The sequence below is a fragment of the Saimiri boliviensis genome, chromosome 14 (assembly GCF_048565385.1).
Source record: "Saimiri boliviensis isolate mSaiBol1 chromosome 14, mSaiBol1.pri, whole genome shotgun sequence".
NCBI classification, from domain to species: Eukaryota; Metazoa; Chordata; class Mammalia; order Primates; family Cebidae; genus Saimiri; species Saimiri boliviensis.
In genome coordinates, this window is record NC_133462.1 from 22,271,176 (window position 1) to 22,293,180 (window position 22,005).

Genomic DNA, 22,005 nt, shown 5'->3' on the forward strand with positions numbered 1-22,005 from the left:
CTAATTTTTGTATTTTTAGTAGAGACAAGGTTTCACCATGTTGGCCAGGCTGGTCTCGAACTCCTGACCTCAAGTGATCCGCCTGCCTCAGCCTCCCAAAGTGCTGGGATCACAGGCATGAGCCACCACACCCAGCCCGTTCTTTGTTTATGTATTTAGTTATTTTTATTTTGAGACATGGTCTCACTCTGTTCCCCGGGCTGGAGTGTAGCAGCTCAGTCATAGCTCACTGCAGCCTCAACCTCCTGGGCTCAAGTGATTCTGCTGCCTCAACCTCCCGAGTAGCTGGAACTACAAATGTGTGTGCCCCTGTGTATGTTTTTTTTAAATAGTACTCGGGTATTTAGCAGGATGAGGGGAGAAATACTATATTCCCAGTTGGTCTCAGATTTTCGTTTACATTCTTTGTTCTAGGAAATACGCCTCAGAGGCCCTGTAAATGCGGGGGCTTTTGGCTTCCAGTAACTGCAAACTTGATCCACTGTGGCTTAAGCAGAGGCAAGAGTGGGATGTTTTCTTTGGGTAAAAAGGAACTCAGAGCAGATAGATGCCATTGCTGCCTCAGACACTGAATGATGTCTGGCTCTACGCCAGCATCTCTCTCCTTCTTTGGCCTTCTCCATGTGGAAAGAGGCAGAAGGTGAGACCATGGTGTGGTCAGAGGAAAAGATTAAACTGCTTATTATAATAAAGGGATAGGAATTTGAGGATGGGAGAACAGAGAGAGAGGAGAGAAGAGGAGACAAAATAGAACAACCAGGTCTGTTACCCAGGCTGGAGTGCAGTGGCACAATCTCGGCTCACTACAACCTCTACCTCCCAGGCTCCTCTAGTGATTCTTTTTTTTTTTTTTTTTTTTTTGAGATGGAATTTTCCTCTTGTTGCCCAGGCTGGAGTGCAATGGCAAGATCTTGGCTCACCACAACCTCCACCTCCCAGGTTCAAGCGATTATCCTGCCTCAGACTCCTGAGTAGCTGGGATTACAGGAACCTGTCACCATGCCTGACTAATTTTTGTATTTTTAGTAGAGACGGGTTTTCACTGTGTTGGCCAGGCTGGTCTCGAACTCCTGACCTCCAGTGATCCTCCAGCCTCAGCCTCCCGAAATGCTGTGAGATTCTAGGCATGAGCCACTGCACCTGGATGACAGAGGGACTTTAAGCACCGAGAGGTTTAACATTCCATTTCAAGCTGTTTATTTGCTGTGAGCAAACTCATTTTGCCTCCCCAAGTCCTAGGAGAAGACAGCTCAGACAGACCAGCCCCAGGGACCTGAACATGGGCTGCTCAAGGACACACGTCCGTTTGTGTCCCTGGGCACAGAAAGACCAAGCATTCACAGTCAAAGGTGACAGTGAGATTGTGAAACCAGGGAGAAATCCTGGGTGCAGGGCCCCTTGGGGAGCAGGGGCACAGCATGAGGCAATCCAGGGATCTTGCTGTGTTGGATAACACATCCTCTTATCATAGAGCCACTCGGAGTTGGGGTTCCTCTCACTTGCAGCCAAGAACATTCAATTGACACCCCCATTTTGGAAGCCCAAGCCTTTCATGCCATCCCTCTGCACAGTAATTTCTGGTTTTTTGTTTTGTTTTGACTTGTTTTGTTAGAGGTGGAGTCTCACTCTGTCGCCTAGACTGGAGTGCAGTGGCACGATCTCAGCTCATTACAACCTCCGCCTCCCGGGTTCAAGCGATCCCCCCACCTCAGCTTCCCAAGTAGCTAAGACTACAGGTGCACACCACCATGCCCAGCTGATTTTTCTATTTTTAGTAGAGATGTGGTTTCAGCATGTTGCCCAGGCTGGTCTCAAACTCCTGACCTCAGGTGATCCGCCCACCTCAGCCTCCCAAAGTACTGGGATTACAGGCGTGAGCCACCGCATCTGGCCCTGCACAGTAACTTCTGCTGTTCTTGGACACTCCCACCTCGGGGTTTTTGCATTGGCTGTTCCATCTGCCTGGAATCCTCTTCTTCTTCGAGATCCCCACCTATGCAGTGCTTTCTTTCCACCCAGTTCTCAGCTCAGACACTTCCTTCTCCAGGAAGCTCTCCCTGCCCCTGCAATGTCGATGGGTCCCCCACGTCTGTACCCATCATGTCACCCTGTTGTGGTTTCTCCATTTCACTCCTCACAGCCAGTGGTGTGTCTGCTGGCCTCTTGTCTATCCTTCATCAGCTCACGGGAGGCATCTAGGTCTGTGTCACCCACAGCTGTGTCCCCAGCACCCAGCACTGAGCATGGGAAAGACTCAGGAGGGAAGCTCAGATCCTCCATCTCATGCTGGCCACGTGTACCTTCAAGGAGAGCTTCCGGTAGCCTTCTGCTACATCCCAAATAGCCACAGTCCTATCAAACCCTCCAGAAATGAGAAAAGAGCCTGCAACACAAAATGAAAGGGTGGAGATGGGGGTCATCTTTCCAAACCAAGTCAGCCCAAAGCTGGCTGAGGATGCCTTGGCAAGGCACCACCTCAGCTCACTCTGACTACACTAAAACCCTTCCTGGGGCAGCTCCACAACCCCAAGCCAATTACAGCTGATTCTCATCATTCACAGTAGTTATGTTCTATGGCAGGGGTCCCAAACCCTGGGCCACAAACTGGTACCAATCTGTGACCTGTTGGGAACCGGACCACACAGCAGACAGTGAGCGGCAGGCAAGCAAGCCAAAGCTTCATCTGTATTTACAGCTGCTCCCCATCACTCGTATTACTACCTGAGCTCCGCCTCCTGTCAGATCAGCAGCTGCATACGATTCTCATAGGAGCGCAACCCTATTGTGAACTGTGCATGCAGGGGATCTGGGTTGCACGTTCTTTATGAGAATCCAAAGCCCGATCTATCACTGTCTCCCGTCGAACCCAGATGGTACTGTGTAGTTGCAGGGAAACAAGCTCAGGGCTCCCACTGACTCTACAGTATGGTGAGTTGTGTAATTATTTCACTATACAGTACAGTGTAATAATAATAAAAATAAAGGGCATGCTTGGATCATCCCGAAAGTTGTCTTCCATGAAATTGGCCCCTGGGCCCAAAAAGGTTGGGGACCTCTGTTCTATAAAGTTGACACAGATGTGGAATTAGCGAATACTGAACCATTGCTCCCAGGTGAAATACAGGGCCAGGTTCCTGTGAGCCTCTGTTCACAGCATGCCTCTCAGCTGATCAGTACATAATCTTGTTCTATGTGTGTTTCTGTTTAAAGACAACTAATTGAATATATACTGTTGATTCGTTTACATTGAACTCACAGCCAACATCACTATAACTCATGCCTGAGTGAATGCATGTATTTTCCCAATCATAGAATTCTTGCTCTTAGGATAGTAAACAGCCCTTCAGCATTGTGGTTGGGGACCATTTTATTTATTTATTTTTTATTTTTTTATTTTTTTGAGACAAAGTCTTGCTCTGTCACCCAGGCTGGAGTGCAGTGGTGCAATCGTAGCTCATAGCAGCTTCAAAATCCTGGACTCAAGCAATCCTCCCACTTCAGCTCCCAAGTAGCTGTGACTCTAAGCGTGTGCCAGCACACCTGGTTAATTTTTTTTTTTTTTTTTTTGGTAGAGATGGGGTCTCACTATGTTGCTCAAACTCCGGGGCTGAAGCGATGCTCCCGCCTCAGCCTCCCCAGAGCTGGAATTAAAGGCGTGCGCCACCGCACACAGCCAAAGGAGTCATTTTACACAGCGAAATCACTAACAAGCAAGACAAAGGTGAGGTGTGGTGGCTCATGTCTGTAATCCCAGCACTTTGGGAGGCTGACCAACAAGGTTGCCATGCTCCCAAAGGTTGCCTGACCAACATAGCAAAACCCATCTCTACAAAAAATACAAAAATTAATTGAGCGTGGTAGTGCACACCTGTAATCCCAGCTACTTGGAAGGCTGAGGCCGGAGAATCATTTGAACCCAAAAGGCAGTGGTTTCAGTAGTCGGGATTGCACCACTGCACCCCAGCCTGGGCAACAGAGGGAGTAAAGAAACAAACGAACAAACAAGAAACAGTGGCACTATACAGACCACAAAAAGGACACTTTACCACGTGAGAGGTAAAACAAGGAGACGGAATGTTGCCTTGTCCAACCTCAGCTGGGAGGTGACTTAGATTTTTTGCTGCTCTTCACACCTGTGAGTGACCTTGAAAGTGCCGTGAATGGCCGGGCACGGTGGCTCAAGCCTGTAATCCCAGCACTTTGGGAGGCCGAGGAGGGTGGATCACGAGGTCAAGAGATCGAGACCATCCTGGTCAACATGGTGAAACCCCGTCTCTACTAAAAATACAAAAAAATTAGCTGGGCGTGGTGGCACGTGCCTGTAATCCCAGCTACTGAGGAGGCTGAGGCAGGAGAATTGCCTGAACCCAGGAGGCAGAGGTTGCAGTGAGCTGAAATCGCGCCATTGCACTCCAGCCTGGGTAACGAGAGCGAAACTCCGTCTCAGAAAAAAAAAAGAAAGTGCCATGAATGTTGACTTTAGGTTTACAAATAGAGATCAGCAAGTAGGTGAATTCACAAACACAGAATCTGGAGTAATCATCATTGACTGCACATGATTCTTTTTTTTGAGACGGAGTCTTGCTCTGTCGACAGGTTGGAGTGCAGTGGCGCGATCTTGGTTCACTGCAACCTCTGCCTCCCAGGTTCAAGCAATTCTCCTGCCTTAGCCTCCCAGTAGGTGGGACTACAGGCACGCGCCACCATGCCCAGGTAATTTTTATATTTTGAGTAGAAACTGGGTTTCACCATGTTAGCCAGGATGGTCTTGATCTCTTGACCTTGTGATCTGCCTGCCTCTGCCTCCCAAAGTGCTGGGATTACAGGAGTGAGCCACCATATCCGGCCTCCTTTTTTTTTTTTTTTTTTTTTTTTGAAACGGTCTCACTCCATCACCCAGGCTGGAGTATAGGAGCACAGTGGTGTGATCTCAGCTCCACTGCATGTGATTCTGAATCCCCTAAAGCCAAGTACCGAAGCTGGCGGAGCGCCTCATGGTGGGACTTAGATAAGGGGTGTTGCTGAAGAGGTAAAGTTGCCTGGAAACACCCTAGCGCTTCTCAAGCCAGGCCCCAATGACGTGTGTGTCAGCTGGGGCCCCTAGACACACAGAGCAAGCTCCACTTCTCACCAGGATAGCGGAACATATGTTTGGCTCCTGGGTGTTGATAGCACCCCCTTCCCTCCCTGGGGCTGGCTAGCCGTGGTGGCTTCCTGTCCCTGTCCCCATTTACATCTTTGTCCCGTCACCTGGCAACAGCTCCCCAATTTCCTGTGGGGAAACACTCCTTGCCAACTCTTGACTCTTAGTCCCTCTGGATCGGAGGGTTCTAACCTCAAACCCTAGCTCTGGAGGTGGGCAAGTCATCCAGACCTGGCCAATCAGAGGCTTTCATTCCCTGCTAAGTGATTCATTAAGAGATGGGCATGTGTCCCAAGCTGAGCCAGTGGGAGTCTTCCCTGGGACTTGTTCTGGCATTATCAGACAGAGGGTTTCTCTTCAGGACTGCCAGGGGCCAGAACCAGGCTGGCTGGAGCACTAGGGGTCAGCTTCATCTCTTTCATTATATATGTATTATATACATAGATATAAAATATATTTTAACATTTTATTATATATAAAATCAGAGGTAGGAGATATATATAGATATAGATATAGATATATGTTTTTTTTTTTTCCCCAGAGATAAGAGTCTCACTCTGTCACCCAGGCTGGAGTGCAGTGGTATAATCTAGGCTCACTGCAGCCTCTGCCTACCAGGTTCAAGTAATTCTTCTGCCTCAGCGTCCTGAGTAGCTGGGCTTATAGGTGCCCACCAGCACACCTGACTAATTTTTGTATTTTTTAGTAGAGACGGGGTTTCACCATGTTGGCTAGGCTGATCTTGAACTCCTTACCTCAGGTGATCCTCCCACCTCAAGCTCCCAAAGTGTTGGGATAACAGGTGTGAGCCATTGTGCCAGACCTTTTTTTTTTTTCTTTTTCAACACAGGGTCTCACTCTGTTGCCCAGGCTGGAGTGCAGTAGCACAATTCTAGCTCACTACAGGCTCAAACTCCTGGGCTCAAGTGATCCTCCCACCTCAGCCTCTTAAATAGCTGAGACTACAGGTGTGTACCACCACACTCAGCTAATTTTTAAACTTTTTGTAGAGACAGGGTCTTGCTATGTTGCCCAGGCTGGTCTTGAACGCCTGACTTCAAGCAATCCTCCCACCTTGGCCTCCCAAAGCTTTGGGAGCCACCGCACCCAGCCATCTTTGCCACCTTCTGTGTAAAGGCTGATACAGAGGGAAGCTAGGTTGAGAGAGTGAAGAACTGGGTTCCCAACAGTGTTAACTCTATTGTCCCATCCATACCTGATGTCAGACCTGCTCTTGGACTTCTCCATTACAGGAGTTAATTTCTTGGTTGTGTAAGCCACATTGAGCAGAGTTTCTGCCACTATAAATTTGTGCCTATGGTCTTCCCTCTTGACTTTTTTGTTCTTATAGGGAAAAATCCCCCCTCCCTGTCAGCATCATTGGAAATCACCTCTCTGTCTGCACTGAGGAGAGTCCATTTGAATGGAAGATGAACTCTGTCCAGCATTCCCACAGGAGTGGAGTCCTTCTGCGTGTTAATTACTTACTGTCTCTGGCAAAATGACAGGAGCTGACGGAACCTTCATGGCCCTGCATCAGGGTCACACAGGCTCCACAGTTTCGAAACTCCCCTGTGTGGACGTTCCATATTTTTAAGTTTTTATCCCAGGAGCTTGTACACAGGAAGTGGCCACTGAAGGTAAAACAGCAGTTTGAGATTGCATTGGAATGCGCCCTGAAACACAGATGGTGGGGTGCACACATTAGTGCTTTGCTCCTGGAGGACCTGAAGACATACCTAAAGCGGGGGGTATCGTCTCCTGCGAGCTCATGGTCGGGGTACACATGCTAGCACTTTGCCCCAGGAGGACCTGAAGACAACCTAAGCAGGGGTCAGCGTCTCCTGGGAGCTCACATCCATCATGCCTTGGATCACTGCCTACCATAGTCCAGATATGAATTGCTCAGACTGTCATGCTATTCCAGCATTTCTCAAAACATGATGAGACAGTGTTTTGCTATGTTACCGAGGCTGCTCTCAAACTCCTGGGCTCCAGTGATCCGCCAGCCTTGGCCTCACAGAGTAGTACTGGGATTACAGGCTTGAGCCACCACACAGGCCAACATTGTTTATAAAGCAAACATAAGACTCTGAAGGGTGCAGGGAAGAGGCCGAATAGTTAGGGGTCTTGACACCCAAGCAACACCCACCATGGGTACCTTGGTTTCCTTTTTGTATCACATTTCCTGGACCAGGTGCTAAAAAGCCAGCAACCAAAAACTAAACTACAGGCCAGGAGCAGTGGCTCCCACTTATAATCCCAGCACTTTGGGAGACTGAGGCTGGTGGATCACCTGAGGTTAGGAGTTCGAGACCGGCCTGGACAACATGGCGAAACACTGTCTCTACTAAAAATACAAAAATTAGCCAGGCATGGTGGCACATGCTTGTAATCCCAGCTACTCGGGAGGCTGAGGCACTCCTGCCTCATTGTACCTGGGAGGCAGAGGCTCCGGTGAGCTGAGATCACACTACCATACTCCAGCCTGAGCAATAGAGCTGGACTCAGTCTCTAAATAAATAAATAAACTACAAACCATAGTGAGTGAAGGCAAGAGAAAAAAGGGAGGACTGTCTACTAAAAATACAAAAGTTAACCGGGCGTGGTGGCACGTGCCTGTAATCCCAGCTACTTGGGAGGCCTAGGTAGGAGAATTGCCTGAACCCAGGAGGAGAGTGCAGTGAGCTGAGATTGCACCATTGCACTCCAGCCTGGGCAACAAGCGCGAAACTCTGTTTTAAAAAAATTGATTTTTAAAAATGGCTGAAATTTTACAAAATTTGGCAAAATATATAAACCTACAGCTTCAAGAATCTTAGTAAAACCCAACAGGATAAATCCAAAGAAATCTACACTTGGACACATAATTACGCTTCGGAAAACTAAGGACAACAAAACTATCTTGAGAGCAGCAAGAGAGAAATGACTTTTTCACCTAGAGGAGAAAAACAATATGAATGAGAGAGGATTTCTTTTTTTTTTTTCTTTTTTTTGAGACAGAGTTTCGGAGTTTTGCTCTTGTTACCCAGGCTGGAGTGCAATGGCGCAATCTCAACTCACCACAACCTCCGCCTCCTGAGTTCAAGCAATTCTCCTGCCTCAGCCTACCCAGTAGCTGGGATTACAGGCGTGCACCACCACATCTGGCTAATTGTGTATTTTTAGTAGAGACGGAGTTTCTCCATGTTGGTCAGGCTGGTCTCAAACTCCCGACCTCAGATGATCCACCTGCCTCAGCCTCCCAAAGTGCTGGGATTACAGGCATGAGCCACCATGCCCAACCTGAAAGACAATTTCTCTTTTGTTGTTTTTTGTTTGTTTGTTTGTTTGTTTGTTTTTTTTAGACAGAATCTTGCTCTGTTGCCCAGGCTGGAGTGCAGTGGTGCAATCTCAGCTCACTGCAACCTCTGCCACCTGGGTTCAATCCTCCCACCTCAAGCTCCCGAGTAGCTGGGATTACAGGCACCCGCCACCATGCCAGGCTAGTTTTTATATTTTTAGTAGAGATGGGGTTTCACCATATCATCCAGGCTGGTCTCAAACTCCTGACTTCAAGTGATCTGCCCTCCAAGGCCTCCCAAAGTGCTAGGATTACAGGCTTGAGCCACCACGCCGGCCTCTTGAATTTTCTGAATCATGTTTGGCAATTGAAGCTAAAAGTTATGAAAAGTACTTAAGGTGTACCCTTTGCAAGCTTCAAAATCAGTTGAGATTATGAATGTTTTAAATCCTCTAGCAAGACCCACTATATCATTTTCAGGTCTTAATGCAAAATTCAAAAGCAAGGTCCCCATTCCTGAAAACGCTAAGCACAGTATTACCATATGATCCAACAATTCTACTCCTGGGTATACAGCGTAAAGAATTAAAAGCAGGCCAGGTGCAGTGGTTCACATGTGTCATCCCAGCACTTCGGGAAGCCAAAGTGGGAGTATCACTTGAGCTCAGCAGTTCAGGACTAGCCTAGGAAACAAAATGAGACCCCATCTCTGCAAAAAATTTAAAAATTGGCTGGGCATGGTGATGTGCGCCTATCGTCTCAGCTACTCAGGAGGCAGGAGGATCACTTGAGCCCAGGAATCTGAGGCTGCAGTGAGCTATGATCATGCCATTGCACTCAAGCTTGGGCAACAGAGCAAGACTCTGTCTCAAAAATTACAATAATAAAATATAAAGAATTGAGGCTGGGCGTGGTGGCTCATGCCTGTAGTCCAAGCACTTTGGAGGCTAAGGCGGGCGGATCACCTGAGGTTGGGAGTTCAAGACCAGCCTGACCAACATGGTGAAACCCCATCTTAAATATATATATATATATATATATATATATATATATAAAGAATTGAAAGCAGGAACTCAAAGTCACATGTACATGTGTCCATAGCAGCATTTTCACAATAACTGAAACAATGTCAGAGTTCATCAGCAGATGAACAGATCAACAAAATGTGGTGTATACACCCACAATGCAATACTGTTCAGTCATCAAAAGAAATGAAGTTCTTAATCCCAAGACTGTGGGAGACCAAGGCGGGTGGATCAGAGTTCATGTGTCCATAGCAGCATTTTCACAACAACTGAAACGTCAGAGTTCATCAGGAGATGAACAGATCAACAAAATGTGGTGTATACACCCACGATGCAATACTGTTCAGTTACCAAAAGGAATGAAGTTCTTAATCCCAAGACTGTGGGAGACCAAGGCGGGTGGATCACCCGAGGTCAGGAGTTTGAAACCAGCCTGGCCTACATGGTGAAACCCAGTCTCTACTAAAAATACAAAAATTAGCCAGGTGTGGTGGGACATGCCTGTAACCCCAGGTACTCAGGAGGCTAAGACAGGAGAATCTCTTGAACCTGGGAGGTGGAGGTTGCAGTGAGCTGAGATGGCGCCACTGCGCTCCAGCCTGGGCGACACAGCGAGATTACCTCTCAAAAAAAAAAAAAAGGAATGAAGTTCTGATGCAGGCTACAACACAGATGAACCTTCAGGGTAGAGACAAAGTAAACCAAAGGTTGCTCGGGGCTGGGGGCATGGGGAGTGGGAGTTATTGCCTAATGGGTAGAGAGCTGCTGTCTGAGATGATGAAATCGTTCTGCAACTAGATGGTGATGACAGTTGCACAACACTGTGAATGTAATGAATGCCAGCGAATTGCACACTTAAAAATGGTTAAAATGTCAAGGTTTATGTCATATATATATGTATTACCAGCATTTTTTTAAATGATAATGTAATATCTCTGAAACCACTTAATTCATTTTATTTATTTAATTTTTGAGACAGGGTCTTCATTGTCCAGGCTGGAGTGCAGTGGTACAATCAGAGCTCACAGCAGCCTCAAACTCCTGGACTCAAGCAATCTTCCAGCCTCAGCCTCGTGAGTAGCTGGGACTACAGGTGTATGACACCACGCCCAGCTAATGTTTAAATTTTTTGTGGAGATGGGGTCTCGTGACATTGCCCAGGCCGGTCTTGAACTCCTGGCCTGAAGTGATTCTCCCACTTTGGCCTTCCAAAGCTCTTGGATTATAGCCATTAGCCATGAGCCCAGCCAGACCTTCCCATTTTATAGGAGATGGTGGAAGTTCACATTCTGTGGGCTTCTCTGCACAATGGTTTCCACTAGTGGCTCACACTGAAACAAATGTATATGAGGCCCAGCCCACAAGTCACAGCTGATGGCTCCCCCAGCCTGCCCACTCCCAGCCTTCTCCTCGTACCCATGACCAAGCTACAGACGTGTCCACATGGACGCTGGCTTGTGTGGAATCCAGGAGGGCACGGATGGGGATGCCCCGCCCAGCTCCCTTTTGGCTTCCTGTGGCCCAACTCACTTAGTGATGGTGAGCAGCGTGGCCTGGGACCTAACATCCCAGATCTTGATGCACCTGTCCAGTGAGACAGAAGCCACCTTCTGGCTGTCGGGGTCAAAGCAGCAGGACGTGATGGACCTTGTGTGATGATCTGCAGAGCACGGAAAGGGAATCGAGATCATGCCTTCCTCATGCCGGGCTGGAGGTAGAGTGTGAGATGGGCTGTTGGGGGGCTATTAGGGAAGCTGTGGGGCAGTGCACATGGCATAGTGCCACATCGATAAAAAGAAACAGAAAGCACATATGAGAAGCAATGCTGTGTGTGCAAATACATGTACACACAGGTACACATACAGGGTTCAGGAAGGCTGCCCAGCAATGTATAGTTCATAAAAGGTACCTCTAGGGAGGAGACAGGACTGACACAACAGCCTTTTGCTTTTTTCCTTACATAATGAATTTTTTTTTTCTTTCTTTCTTTTTTTTTTTTTTTGAGACAGGGTCTTGCTTTGTCACCCAGGCTGGAGTGCAATGGCTTGATCTTGGCTCACTGCAACCTCCTCCGCCTCCCGGGTTCAAGCAATTCTCCTGCCTCAGCCTCCCAAAGAGCTGGTATTATAGGCGCCCACCACCACACTTGGCAAATTTTTGCATTTTTAGGAGAGACAGGGTTTCACCACGTTGGCCAGGTTGGTCTCAAACTTTTCTGCTCAGGTGATCCACCCGCCTCAGCCTCCCAGAGTTCTGGGATTACATGGCATGAGCCACTGTGCCTGGCTGATAATGAATATCTTTACAATGATTACAGTTTTTTAAACTTTAATTTTAAGATAACTGTAAACTCACATGCAGATGTAAGGAATAACAGAGAGATCCCCCCATGTCCTTCACCCAGCAGCCCCCTTGGGAACATGTGGCATCACCCTCGCACAATGTCCCAACCAGGAAACTGTCATATGACAATTACTATTTCTATATTTTAAAAATAGGGTAGGCACAGTAGCTCAGGCCTGTAATCCCAGCACTTTGGGAGACCAAGGTGGGCAGATCACCTGAGGTCAGGAGCTCAAGACCAGCCTGCTCAACATGGTGAAACCCTGTCTCTACTAAAAATTACAAAAATTAGCTGGACATAGTGGCAGGCTCCTGTAATCCCAGCTACTCAGGAGGCTGAGGCAGGAGAATCTCTTGAACTGGGGAGGTGGAGGTTGCAATGAGCACCACTGCACTCCAACCTGGGTGACAGTGAGACTCCATCTCCAAAAAAAAAAAAAAACAGGCTGGGTGAAGGGGCTTCTGCCTATAATGCTTCACTTTGGGAGGCTGAGGGAGGAGTATTGCTTGAGGCCAGAAGTTTGACATCAGCCTAGAAACATAGCGAGACCCTGTCTCTGGGAAAAACAAAAAACGGTAAAAATCTTAAGACGGCCAAGCCTCCACTCAATAAAAGATTAGGCTTAATGACCACATGAGGTTGGAAATGAACATTGCATCATTTGTTAAAAGCACAAGACTGAATGAAGGGAAAAGCATTAACTGAAGAGGATCTGTGTTGGTGTGTTTTTTGTTTATTGACTGATTTATTTTTGAGAAGGAATCTCACTCTGTCTCCCAGGCTGGAGTCCAGTGGCTCAATCTCAGCTCATTACAACCTCCACCTCCGGGAACAAATGATCGTCCCACTTCGGCCTCCCAAGCAGCTGGGACTATAGGTGCACGCCATCACACCCAGCTAGTTTTTGTTTTGTTTTCATTAGGGACAGGGTTTCACCCTGTTGCCCAGGCTGGTCTCAAACTCCTGGGCTCAAGCAACTTCCCAAAGTGCTGGGATTACAGGTGTCATCCCAGCCACCACCCCCAGCCTAGTGTCCCAGCTTCAATGACATGCTTCATACCATTACAGTTTCACCAAATAAAGCTATGGAAGGTCACTGTCAGTGACAAGTGGCTATTCCTGGGGCAGACTGAAGAGACAGGCCCACACACCCTCACCTTTGACAACGGAAATGGTGGTGATGTTCTCAGCATCTATGATGCAGATTCCGTGATCCACGTCGAAGCCTGAGACCACATATTTACCATCAGGAGAAAACTTACAGGAGACGATGAAGGTGTCATACCTGACCTTCCACTGAAATGGAGCAACAATCAAAAGGTGGTTTTAGGCCAGGTGTGGTGTGTCACACCTGTAATCCCAGTGCTTTGGGAAGCCAAGGCTGGAGGATCGCTTGAGACTGGGAGGCTGAGACCTGCCTGGGCAACATGTAAGGTCTCCATCTCTACAAAAGTAAAAAATTAGCCAGGTAAGCCTGGGTACGGTGGCTCACGCCTGTTATCCCAGCACTTTGGGAGGCCGAGGCGGGCGGATCATCTGACGTGGGAGTTTGAGACCAGCCTGACCAACATGGAGAAACCCCATCTCTACCAAAAATACAAAAACTTAGCCAGGCATGGTGATGAATGCCTGTAATTCCAGCTACGCAGGAGGCTGAGGCAGGAGAACCACCTGAACCTGGGAGGTTGAGGTTGCAGTGAGCTGAGATTGTGCCACTGCACTCTAGCCTGGGCAACAAGAGTGAGACTCTGTCTCAAAAAAAAAAAAAAAAAAAAAAAAAAAAATTAGTGAGGTGTAGTTGGTGCTCACCTGTAGTCCCAGCTACTTGGGAGGCTAAGGCAGGAGGATCATCTGAGCCCAGGAGTTTGAGGCTACAGTGAGCTATGATGGCGCCACTGCACTCTAGCCTGAGTGACAGAGCTTGCAAGACCCCGGCTCAAAATAATAATCATCATCATCATCAAATAAAAACTTGGCTTATCTTGCCTTTATAAAAATGTTTACAATGAATATGAATTGGCCTTTGCACTAACAAGAAAGGTGGTTTTTCAACGAAAGGAAGAGGAAAGGCCTGTAGGAGCTGAGAGGGAGGGACAATAGGGGTGAGGCAGGAGACCCCAAGGAGGCCCCTGAGCAGGGCTATGGCTACCTGGAGGGGGAGCAGGGCCGGGTGGGAGTCTTGGGCCTGTTGGATGGACAGAGAGTGGCCCCCTCCAAGAGAGAAAGAGAACAGACTGGTAAGGGCCAGAACCTTGGTTCTTGGGGGCACAAAGCCTTTCTCCCATGGCCTCAGCCCCACTTCCTGCCTATTCAAATCCAAACGTCTTACAGGGGAGTCTGGAATACCAGCCCCCACACCCCACCCTGATTCTGGCTTCATTCTGTGTATCCAAACCCTTGCCATCTTTCAAGCAGAAGCCTTCGTTCCATCTGCCTCCTCCAGGAATCTTCCTCCCCCAGTGCCCACCCTCCACCCCCTGCACGCTCCAGACTTTTTGCAAGCAATGGCTGCTGTAGGGTGCAGGTCACATCTGCACCTTCCATCCCCAGGAACACGCTTCCTTCCTAGAAGAGGAGCTTTTGTCACCTCCCCCGACCCTGGGGCCAACCCAAAGCTGCCTAAGGCTGGGTCAAGCCCCTGGGCCCCAGTGCTGGGCAGGCATACATACCAGCAGCTTCCCTGTCTCCAGGTCCCAGGCCCTCACCGTCTTATCATGGGAGGCGGCAATGACTCTGAAAATAAAATGACAAACATTGGTTCTTTTCTTTTTTCTTTCTTTCTTTCTTTCTTTTTTTTTTTTAGGAGTTTGGCATCCCTCTGTCACCCAGGCTAGAGTGCAATGTGTGATCCCGAATTACTGCAACCTCCACCTCCCAAGTTCAAGTGATCCTCCTGCCTCAGCCTCCCCAGTAGCCAGGATTACAGGAGCCTGCCGCAACGCCCAGCTAATTTTTGTATTTTTAGTAGAGAAGGGGTTTCCTCATGTTGGCCAGGCTGGTCTCAAACTACTGACCTCAAGTGATTCACCTGCCTCGGCCTCCCAAAGTGCTAGGATTACAGGTGTGAGCCACCACACCCGACCAGATAAACATTGATTCTTTACAACAGAGACAATTAGGACAGTTTCACTCTTGTTGCCCAGCCTGGAGTATAATGGTGCAGTCTCGATTCACTGCACCCTCTGCCTCCTGGGTTCAGGCGATTCTCCTGCCTCAGCCTCCCATGTAGCTGAGACTACATGTGCCACCACGCCCAGTTAATTTTGTATTTTTAGTAGAGACGGGGCTTCTCCTTGTTGATCAGGCTGATCTCAAACTCCTGACCGCAGGTGATCCACCCGCCTCAGCCTCCCAACTGTTTTCCTCTTCTAAAGGGATCTCTACACCCAGAAAAATAGAACACTTTCCTCTCTGCTCACATATCTGTCTTTTTACAGGAATACAGTTCAAGAGACTATTTTGTTCTGAAATGTTTTCTTGTACAAAAAACACAAATGTATTCTTGTCTTCTTACATGGCATGTTCCTGTGTGGAAAGTTTGTCCTGTATATAAGACAAATTCCCGGCCGGGCGCGGTGGCTCAAGCCTGTAATCCCAGCACTTTGGGAGGCCGAGGCGGGTGGATCACGAGGTCAAGAGATCGAGACCATCCTGGTCAACATGGTGAAACCCCGTGTCTACTAAAAATACAAAAAATTAGCTGGGCATGGTGGCGCGTGCCTGTAATCCCAGCCACTCAGGAGGCTGAGGCAGGAGAATTGCCTGAACCCAGGAGGCAGAGGTCGCAGTGAGCCGAGATCGTGCCATTGCACTCCAACCTGGGTAACAAGAGTGAAACTCCGTCTCAAAAAAAAAAAAAAAAAGACAAATTCCCAGGCGGGTATGGTGACTTATGCCTGTAATCCCAGTAATGTGGGAGGTCGAGGCAGGCAGATCACCTGCGGTCAGGAGTTCAAGAACAGCCTAGCCAACATGGTGAAACCCCTTCTCTACTAAAAATACAAAAATTAGCAAGGCTTGATGGTGTGCACCTGTAGTACCCAGGAGGCTGAGGCAGGAGAATCACTTGAACTCAGGAGGTGGAGTTTTCAGTGAGTCAAGATTGCACTACTGCACTCCAGCCTGGGCAACACAGCAGAACTCCATCTCAAAAAAAAAGATAAATTCCCATGAAACTTACATTCTCATATCAGTTTTCTACTAACTATTTTATAGCTGCTGTTCAGGGTTAAAGTAAATCAATTTTAAAACAAATTCCTGGTGGGGGTGATGGCTCATGCCTACAGTCACAGCATTTGGGAGGCCAAGGCAGGAGGATCGTTTGAGCCCCGGAGTTGGAGGCTGCAGTGAGCTATGATTGCACCACTGTACTCCAGCCTGGGTGCAAGATCCTATCTCAAAAACAAAAACAAAACAGGCCAGGCACAGCGGCTCATGCCTGTAATCCCAGCACTTTGGGAGGCCAAGGCAGGACTGTTTGAGCCCAAGAGTTTGAGACCAGCCTGGACAATGTGGCAAAACCCTGTCTCTACAAAAATTAGCCAGGTATGGTGGTGCACACCTGCAATCCTAGCTTCTCAGGAGGCTGAGGCAGGAGGATCACTGAGCCCAGGAGTTCGAGGCTGCAGTGAGCCGTGTTTGCACCACCACATTCCAACCTGGGCAATAGAGCAAGATCCTGTCTAAATAAAAAATTAAAATAAAAAAAGCCCAGGAGTGGCAGCTCATGCCTGTAATGCCAACACTTTGGGATGCCAAGGCAGGAGGAGAATTGCTTGAGGCCACAGGTTCAAGACCAGCTTAGACCACATGGTGAGACTCCATGTCTATGACTTAGAAACATCACAGGCATGCCTATACGTGGTCTGCCTGCTCACCCTCCCTCTTCCCAGTGTAAGACGAGGGAAAGGTCACCTGCTGCTGTCGGTTGTGACGCTGCACTCTACAACAGGAGCTTTGGGCCTGGGCTCAAAATCACGAACCACAGAACCATCCACCGCATCCTCAAATCAATGGGAGAGAGAGGGGGAGAGAGTGGTCACTGCCGTGGTCACTGAAGTTGTAAATTGAGGTCAACATTAGCCCTTAGCTTGTCTCTGGTAGCAAAATCCGTGAACTCTATGGTCCTGGGACTCTCATTCAGCTCCAAAAGATGAAAGAACTTTGCAACATGTCCCCTGAGTGGGACAGACATCCTTGCCATTCACAGCATCCCCCACAATTCCGCAGACACCAGGTGGAAACTGGCCATGCTAGGGGCAGAGCTGCAAACAGATCATGCTTTCCTTTCCTACTGGCCAAAAAGGCTGTGCAGAATCTAGCAATATCTTCCAGGCCAGGTGCAGTGGCTCACACCTCTAATCCCAGCACTTTGGGAGGCTTAGGTGGGTGGATCGCCTGAGGTCAGACGTTCAAGACAAGCCTAGCCAATAGAGTGAAACTCAGTCTCTACTAAAACTACAAAAAATTAGCCAGGTGTGGTGGCTCACACCTGTAGTTCCAGCTATTCAGGAGGCTGAGATAGGAGAATTGCTTGAACCCAGGAGGCAGAGGTTGCAGTGAGCTGAGAGCGAGCCAGTGCACTCCAGCCTGGGTGACAGAACAATACTCCATCTCAAAAATAAATAAATTAATTAAAAGGACAAAAATTAGCTGGGTGTGGTAGCAGGTGCCTATACGTAGTCCCGGCTATTCAAGAGGCTGAGGCAGGAGAATCACTTGAACCCCAGAGATGGAGGCAGCAGTGAGCCGAGATCGTGCCATTGCACTCCAGCCTGGGCGACAGAGTGAGACGCTGTCCAGAAAAACAAAGGGAGGGAGGAAGTAAAGAAAGAGAGAGAGAGAAAGAAAGGAGGGAGGGAGGGATGGAGGAAAGAAAGAAGAAAAGAAAAAGAGAAAAAAAAGAAGAAAAGAGGCCGGGCGCAGTGGCTCACGCCTGTAATCCAAGCACTTTGGGAGGCCGAGGCGGGTGGATCACGAGGTCAAGAGATCGAGACCATCCTGGTCAACATGGTGAAACCCCGTCTCTACTAAAAATACAAAAAAAACTAGCTGGGCATGGTGGCGTGTACCTGTAATCCTAGCTACTCAGGAGGCTGAGGCAGGAGAATTGCCTGAACCCAGGAGGCGGAGGTTGCGGTGAGCCGAGATCGCGCCATTGCACTCCAGCCTGGGTAACAAGAGCGAAACTCCGTCTCAAAAAAAAAGAGAAGAAAAGAAAGAGCGAGAAAGAAAATGTCTATCTTGGGGTGTGGGACCGAGGCTCATGCACGCACTCTGGGCAGGCCCATCCAGGGCCAGCTCAGGGCAATACACTGGAATGGATCAGTGTCCGCAGGGCTATGCAGCTTTAGACTCGACAGTGACACCACGTAGCCGAGAGCAGGAACAGCGGCTGTACACATGTGAGCCCACTCCCTCTACACTGGGCATTTGGAAGCACGACCCCACCCCTGTGGACCCAGACAATTTAAGGGGGAAATACTGGTTAGACTTCAAATGAATGAGGGAAAGGGGGGCTAATAAATAGTTGGAAAATAAAAGAGATGTGACAATATTTGGCATCTAAGTTTATGGTGGGTACATATTCAGTATTTCTGTACAGTCCCAATTTCTTAAATGTATGCAGATGTACGTGGACAAGAAAAAAACACACATGCCAACATTTTCACAGCAATTAACTCTGCGGTCATGGAAAGATGAGGTTTTATTTCCTTTCTGTGTTTTCATATGTTTCCTGTAATAAAAGCATATCACCTTTGTAATAATATGAAAAAAACTACCAAATTTTTTTTTTTTTTGAGACAGGGTCTTGTTCTGTCACCCAGGCTGGAGTGCAGTGGCAAGAACATGTCTCACTGAACCCTTGACCTCCTGGACTAAAACCAGGAGAGAGATGACATCCTAGGCCCCAACACAGACGGGACTTCCATTCTCTAAAAAAGGTGTGGATGGGGTGTCTGGGCGCAGTGGCTCATGCCTGTAATCCCAACAATTTGGGAGGTCGAAGCAGGCGGATCACTTGAGGCCAGGAGTTTGAGACCAGCCTGGCCAACATAATGAAGCCTCATCTCTACTAAAAATAAAATAAAATAAAATTAGCTGGGTGTGGTGGCATGCCTCTCTAGTCCCAGCTCCTAGGGAGGCTGAGGCAGGAGAATCACTTGAACCGAAAGGCAGTGGTTGCAGTGAGTCGAGATCCTGCCATTGTTCTCCAGCCTGGGCAACAGAGCAAGACTCTGTCTCAAAAAAAAAAAAAGAAAGAAAGAAAAAGAGAAAGAAAAAAGGTGTGGGGGCCGGGCATGGTGGTTCACACCTGTCATCCCAGCACTTCGGGAGGCTGAAGCAGGTGGATCATCTGAAGTCAGAAGTTCAAGACCAGCCTGGCTAACATGGTGAAACGCTGTCTCTACTAAAAATACAAAATTAGCCAGGAGTAGCAACGCACACCTGTAGTCCTAGCTACTCAGGAGGCTGAAGCAGGAGAATCACTTGAAACCGGGAAGTGGAGGTTGCAGTGAACTGGGATCATGCCATTGTACTCCAGCCTGGGCAATAAGAGCAAAACTCGATATCAAAAAAAAAAAAAAAAAAAATGGGTGCGGTGCTCTCAGTCTAAAGGTCTCCATCCCATTCCCACTGTTTCCAGGTCCACAGGCTGGGAGCAGCCACCCTAACTTCACCCAGGCTGGCCTCCCCTTTCTTCTGGTACTTTGCTCAGAAGACATGCAAACCTGGACCCACAGTGCCTGTGAGTTCAGGGCTGAGGAACTCAACATAGGAGGTGCCTAAGTTCAGGAGACGTTTTGGCTTCGGGAGCACCTAACCGCGGGCCACCTACCCACAGCTTCACGGTGCAGTCATAGGAGCCACTGAGGAGCTTTGTGTCATCTACACAGAAGTGGCAAGTGCTCACAGCGTGCTCGTGGCCACTCAGAATTTTAAACGGGATCTGATAAAAGAGAGACCAGATGAGTTCAACATGTTGTAGGACACAAGATCAACGTACAACACAATTTTATTTCCAAACACTTGCAATAAACCACCTGGAAAAAAATGAATTTTAAAAATTCTGGCCGGGTGCGATGGCTCACACCTGTAATCCCAGCACTTTGGGATGCCAAGGCAGGCAGATCACTGAAGTCAGGAGTTCAAGACCAGCCTGGCCAACATGGCAAAACCTTGTCTCTATTACAAATACAAAAATTAGCCAGGCGTGGTGACACACACCTGTAATTCCAGCTACTCAGGAGGCTGAGACAGAATTGCTTGAACACAGGAGGCGGAGGTTGCAGTGAGCCAAGATTGCACAACTGTACTCCAGCCTGGGCCCAGAGTGAGACTCCATCTCAAAAAAAAAAAAAAAAAAAAAAAAAAAAAAAAATCTGGCTGGGCACGGTGGCTCATGCCTGTAATCCCAGCACTCTGGGAGGCTGAGACAGGAGGATTGCTTGAACCTGGGAGTTCAAGACCAGTCTGGGAAACACAGTGAGACTGCCTGTACACATTTTTTTTTTTAATGGTCGCTCACACTTATAATCCCAGCCACTAAGGAGGCTGAGGCAGGAGGACTGCTTGAGCCCAGGAGGTTAAAGTTACAATGAGCTATGATTGTAGCACTGCACTACAGCCTGGGTGACACAGGAAGACCCTGTCTTTAAATAAGTTAATTAAAATTAAAATTTAAAATAGGCCAAGGATTTGAATAGATATATCTCCAAAGAAGATATGCAAGGGCTGGGCATGGTGGCTCACTCCTGTAATCCCAGCACTTTGGGAGGCTGAGGCAGGCGGATCACTTGAGGCCAGGAGTTCAAGACCAGGCTGGTTAACATGGCGAAACCATCTCTACTAAATAATAATTTTTAAAAAAAATAGCCAGCTGTGGTGGTAAACTCCTGTAATCCCAACTACTGAGGAGGCTGAGACATGAGAATTGCTTGAACTCGGGAGGCAGAGGCTGCAGTGAGCTATAATGTCACTGCAGTCCCAGCCTGGGCAACAGAGTGAGACCTTGTCTCACAAAGAATGAAAGAAAACGAAGATATGCAAACAGCTGACGGCACATGAAAAGCCGCTCAACATCACTAAGGAAAGTGCAAATGAAAACCACAGTGTGGCTGCGTGGCCCCACGGCGCCGGCGTGCGTAGCGTCACGGCGCCGACGTGCGTGGCGTCAGGACGCCGGCGTGCGTCGCGTGTCATGGCGGTCTGCGGAGCTACATTCTCCTCATATAGACCTGGGGGGAAAGGCGAGTGCGGAGCAGCGTTCTCCAGGGCACAGACTGGGGGACGCCCCTCACTTTGGGACACCTGGATCCCGTGTCCACGTGAGTAAAATCTTTCCTGTTTGCCTCCCTGACTGCTGAGGGGCAGAGACCCTTCGTGTGGAAAATTAGAAACCCCATCTCTAACCAAAAAGACAAAAACTAGCCTGGCGTGGTGGTGTGTGCCTGTAGTCCCAGCTGCTCGGGAGGCTGAGGCAGGAGAATTGCTTGAACCCAGGAGGCAGAGGCTGCAGTGAACCGAGATTGCACCACTGCACTCCAGCCTGGGCGACAGAGCCAGACTCTGTCTAGAAAAAAGAAAACCACCGTGTAATACCGTGTCATATTCGTTAGGATGGATATCATCCAAGTCCCGTTACAGCAGGTGTTGGCAAGGATGAGAATAGTTGAAGTCTTCCCACACCACTGGTAGGAACGTAAAATACTGCAGCCACTTTGCAAAATAGGCAGTTCGGCCAGGTGCGGTGGCTCACACCTGTAATCCCAGCAATTTGGGAGGCCCAGGCAGGTGGATCACCTGAGGTCACGGGTCTGAAACCAGCTGGCCAACGTGGCGAAACCCTGTCTCTACTAAAAATACCAAAATTAGCCAGGCATGGTGGTGCTTGCCGGTAATCCCAGCTACTAGGGGGGCTGAGGCAGGAGGGTCGCATGAACCTGGAAGGTGGAGGTTGCAGTGAGCCGAGATCGTGCCACTGCACTCCAGCCTGGCGACTGGAGTGAGACTCCACCTAAAAAAAAAAAAAAAAAAAAAAAAAAAATGTTCATAGCATTAAGTGGATGCAACCCAAATATCTATCAACTGAAGAACAGGTAAGGAAAATGTGGCGGCTGGGCGCGCCTGTACTGGCTCACGCCTGTACTCCCAACACTTTGGGAAGCCGAAACAGGTGGATCACCTGAGGTCAGGAGTTTGAGACCAA

At 48.5% G+C, this 22,005-nt stretch overlaps 1 protein-coding gene and 1 long non-coding RNA gene across 5 annotated transcripts in view; one reads left to right on the forward strand and one right to left on the reverse strand.

The window, feature by feature from the left end:
• LOC104652818 (uncharacterized) overlaps positions 1 to 22,005 on the forward strand; it is a 54,021-nt gene that overhangs the window by 10,512 nt on the left and 21,504 nt on the right. Inside the window, exon 4 of one of the 4 annotated variants that reach the window (XR_012513879.1) lies at positions 6,495 to 21,124. This is a non-coding gene — a long non-coding RNA (uncharacterized LOC104652818). Of the gene's footprint in view, positions 1 to 1,612; positions 21,125 to 22,005 lie in introns of those variants that run through there. The other 3 variants (XR_012513880.1, XR_012513881.1, XR_746105.3) reach the window with 3 other exon arrangements.
• WDR88 (WD repeat domain 88) overlaps positions 1 to 22,005 on the reverse strand; it is a 34,032-nt gene that overhangs the window by 8,143 nt on the left and 3,884 nt on the right. The window contains exons 2-8 of the mRNA XM_003937318.3: positions 19,636 to 19,746; positions 16,710 to 16,798; positions 14,465 to 14,528; positions 12,953 to 13,091; positions 10,982 to 11,111; positions 6,632 to 6,819; positions 2,301 to 2,383 (exon numbers count right to left, since the gene is read on the reverse strand). Of these exons, the coding sequence (XP_003937367.2) occupies positions 2,301 to 2,383; positions 6,632 to 6,819; positions 10,982 to 11,111; positions 12,953 to 13,091; positions 14,465 to 14,528; positions 16,710 to 16,798; positions 19,636 to 19,746 (804 nt within the window). The remainder of the gene's footprint in view (positions 1 to 2,300; positions 2,384 to 6,631; positions 6,820 to 10,981; positions 11,112 to 12,952; positions 13,092 to 14,464; positions 14,529 to 16,709; positions 16,799 to 19,635; positions 19,747 to 22,005) is intronic.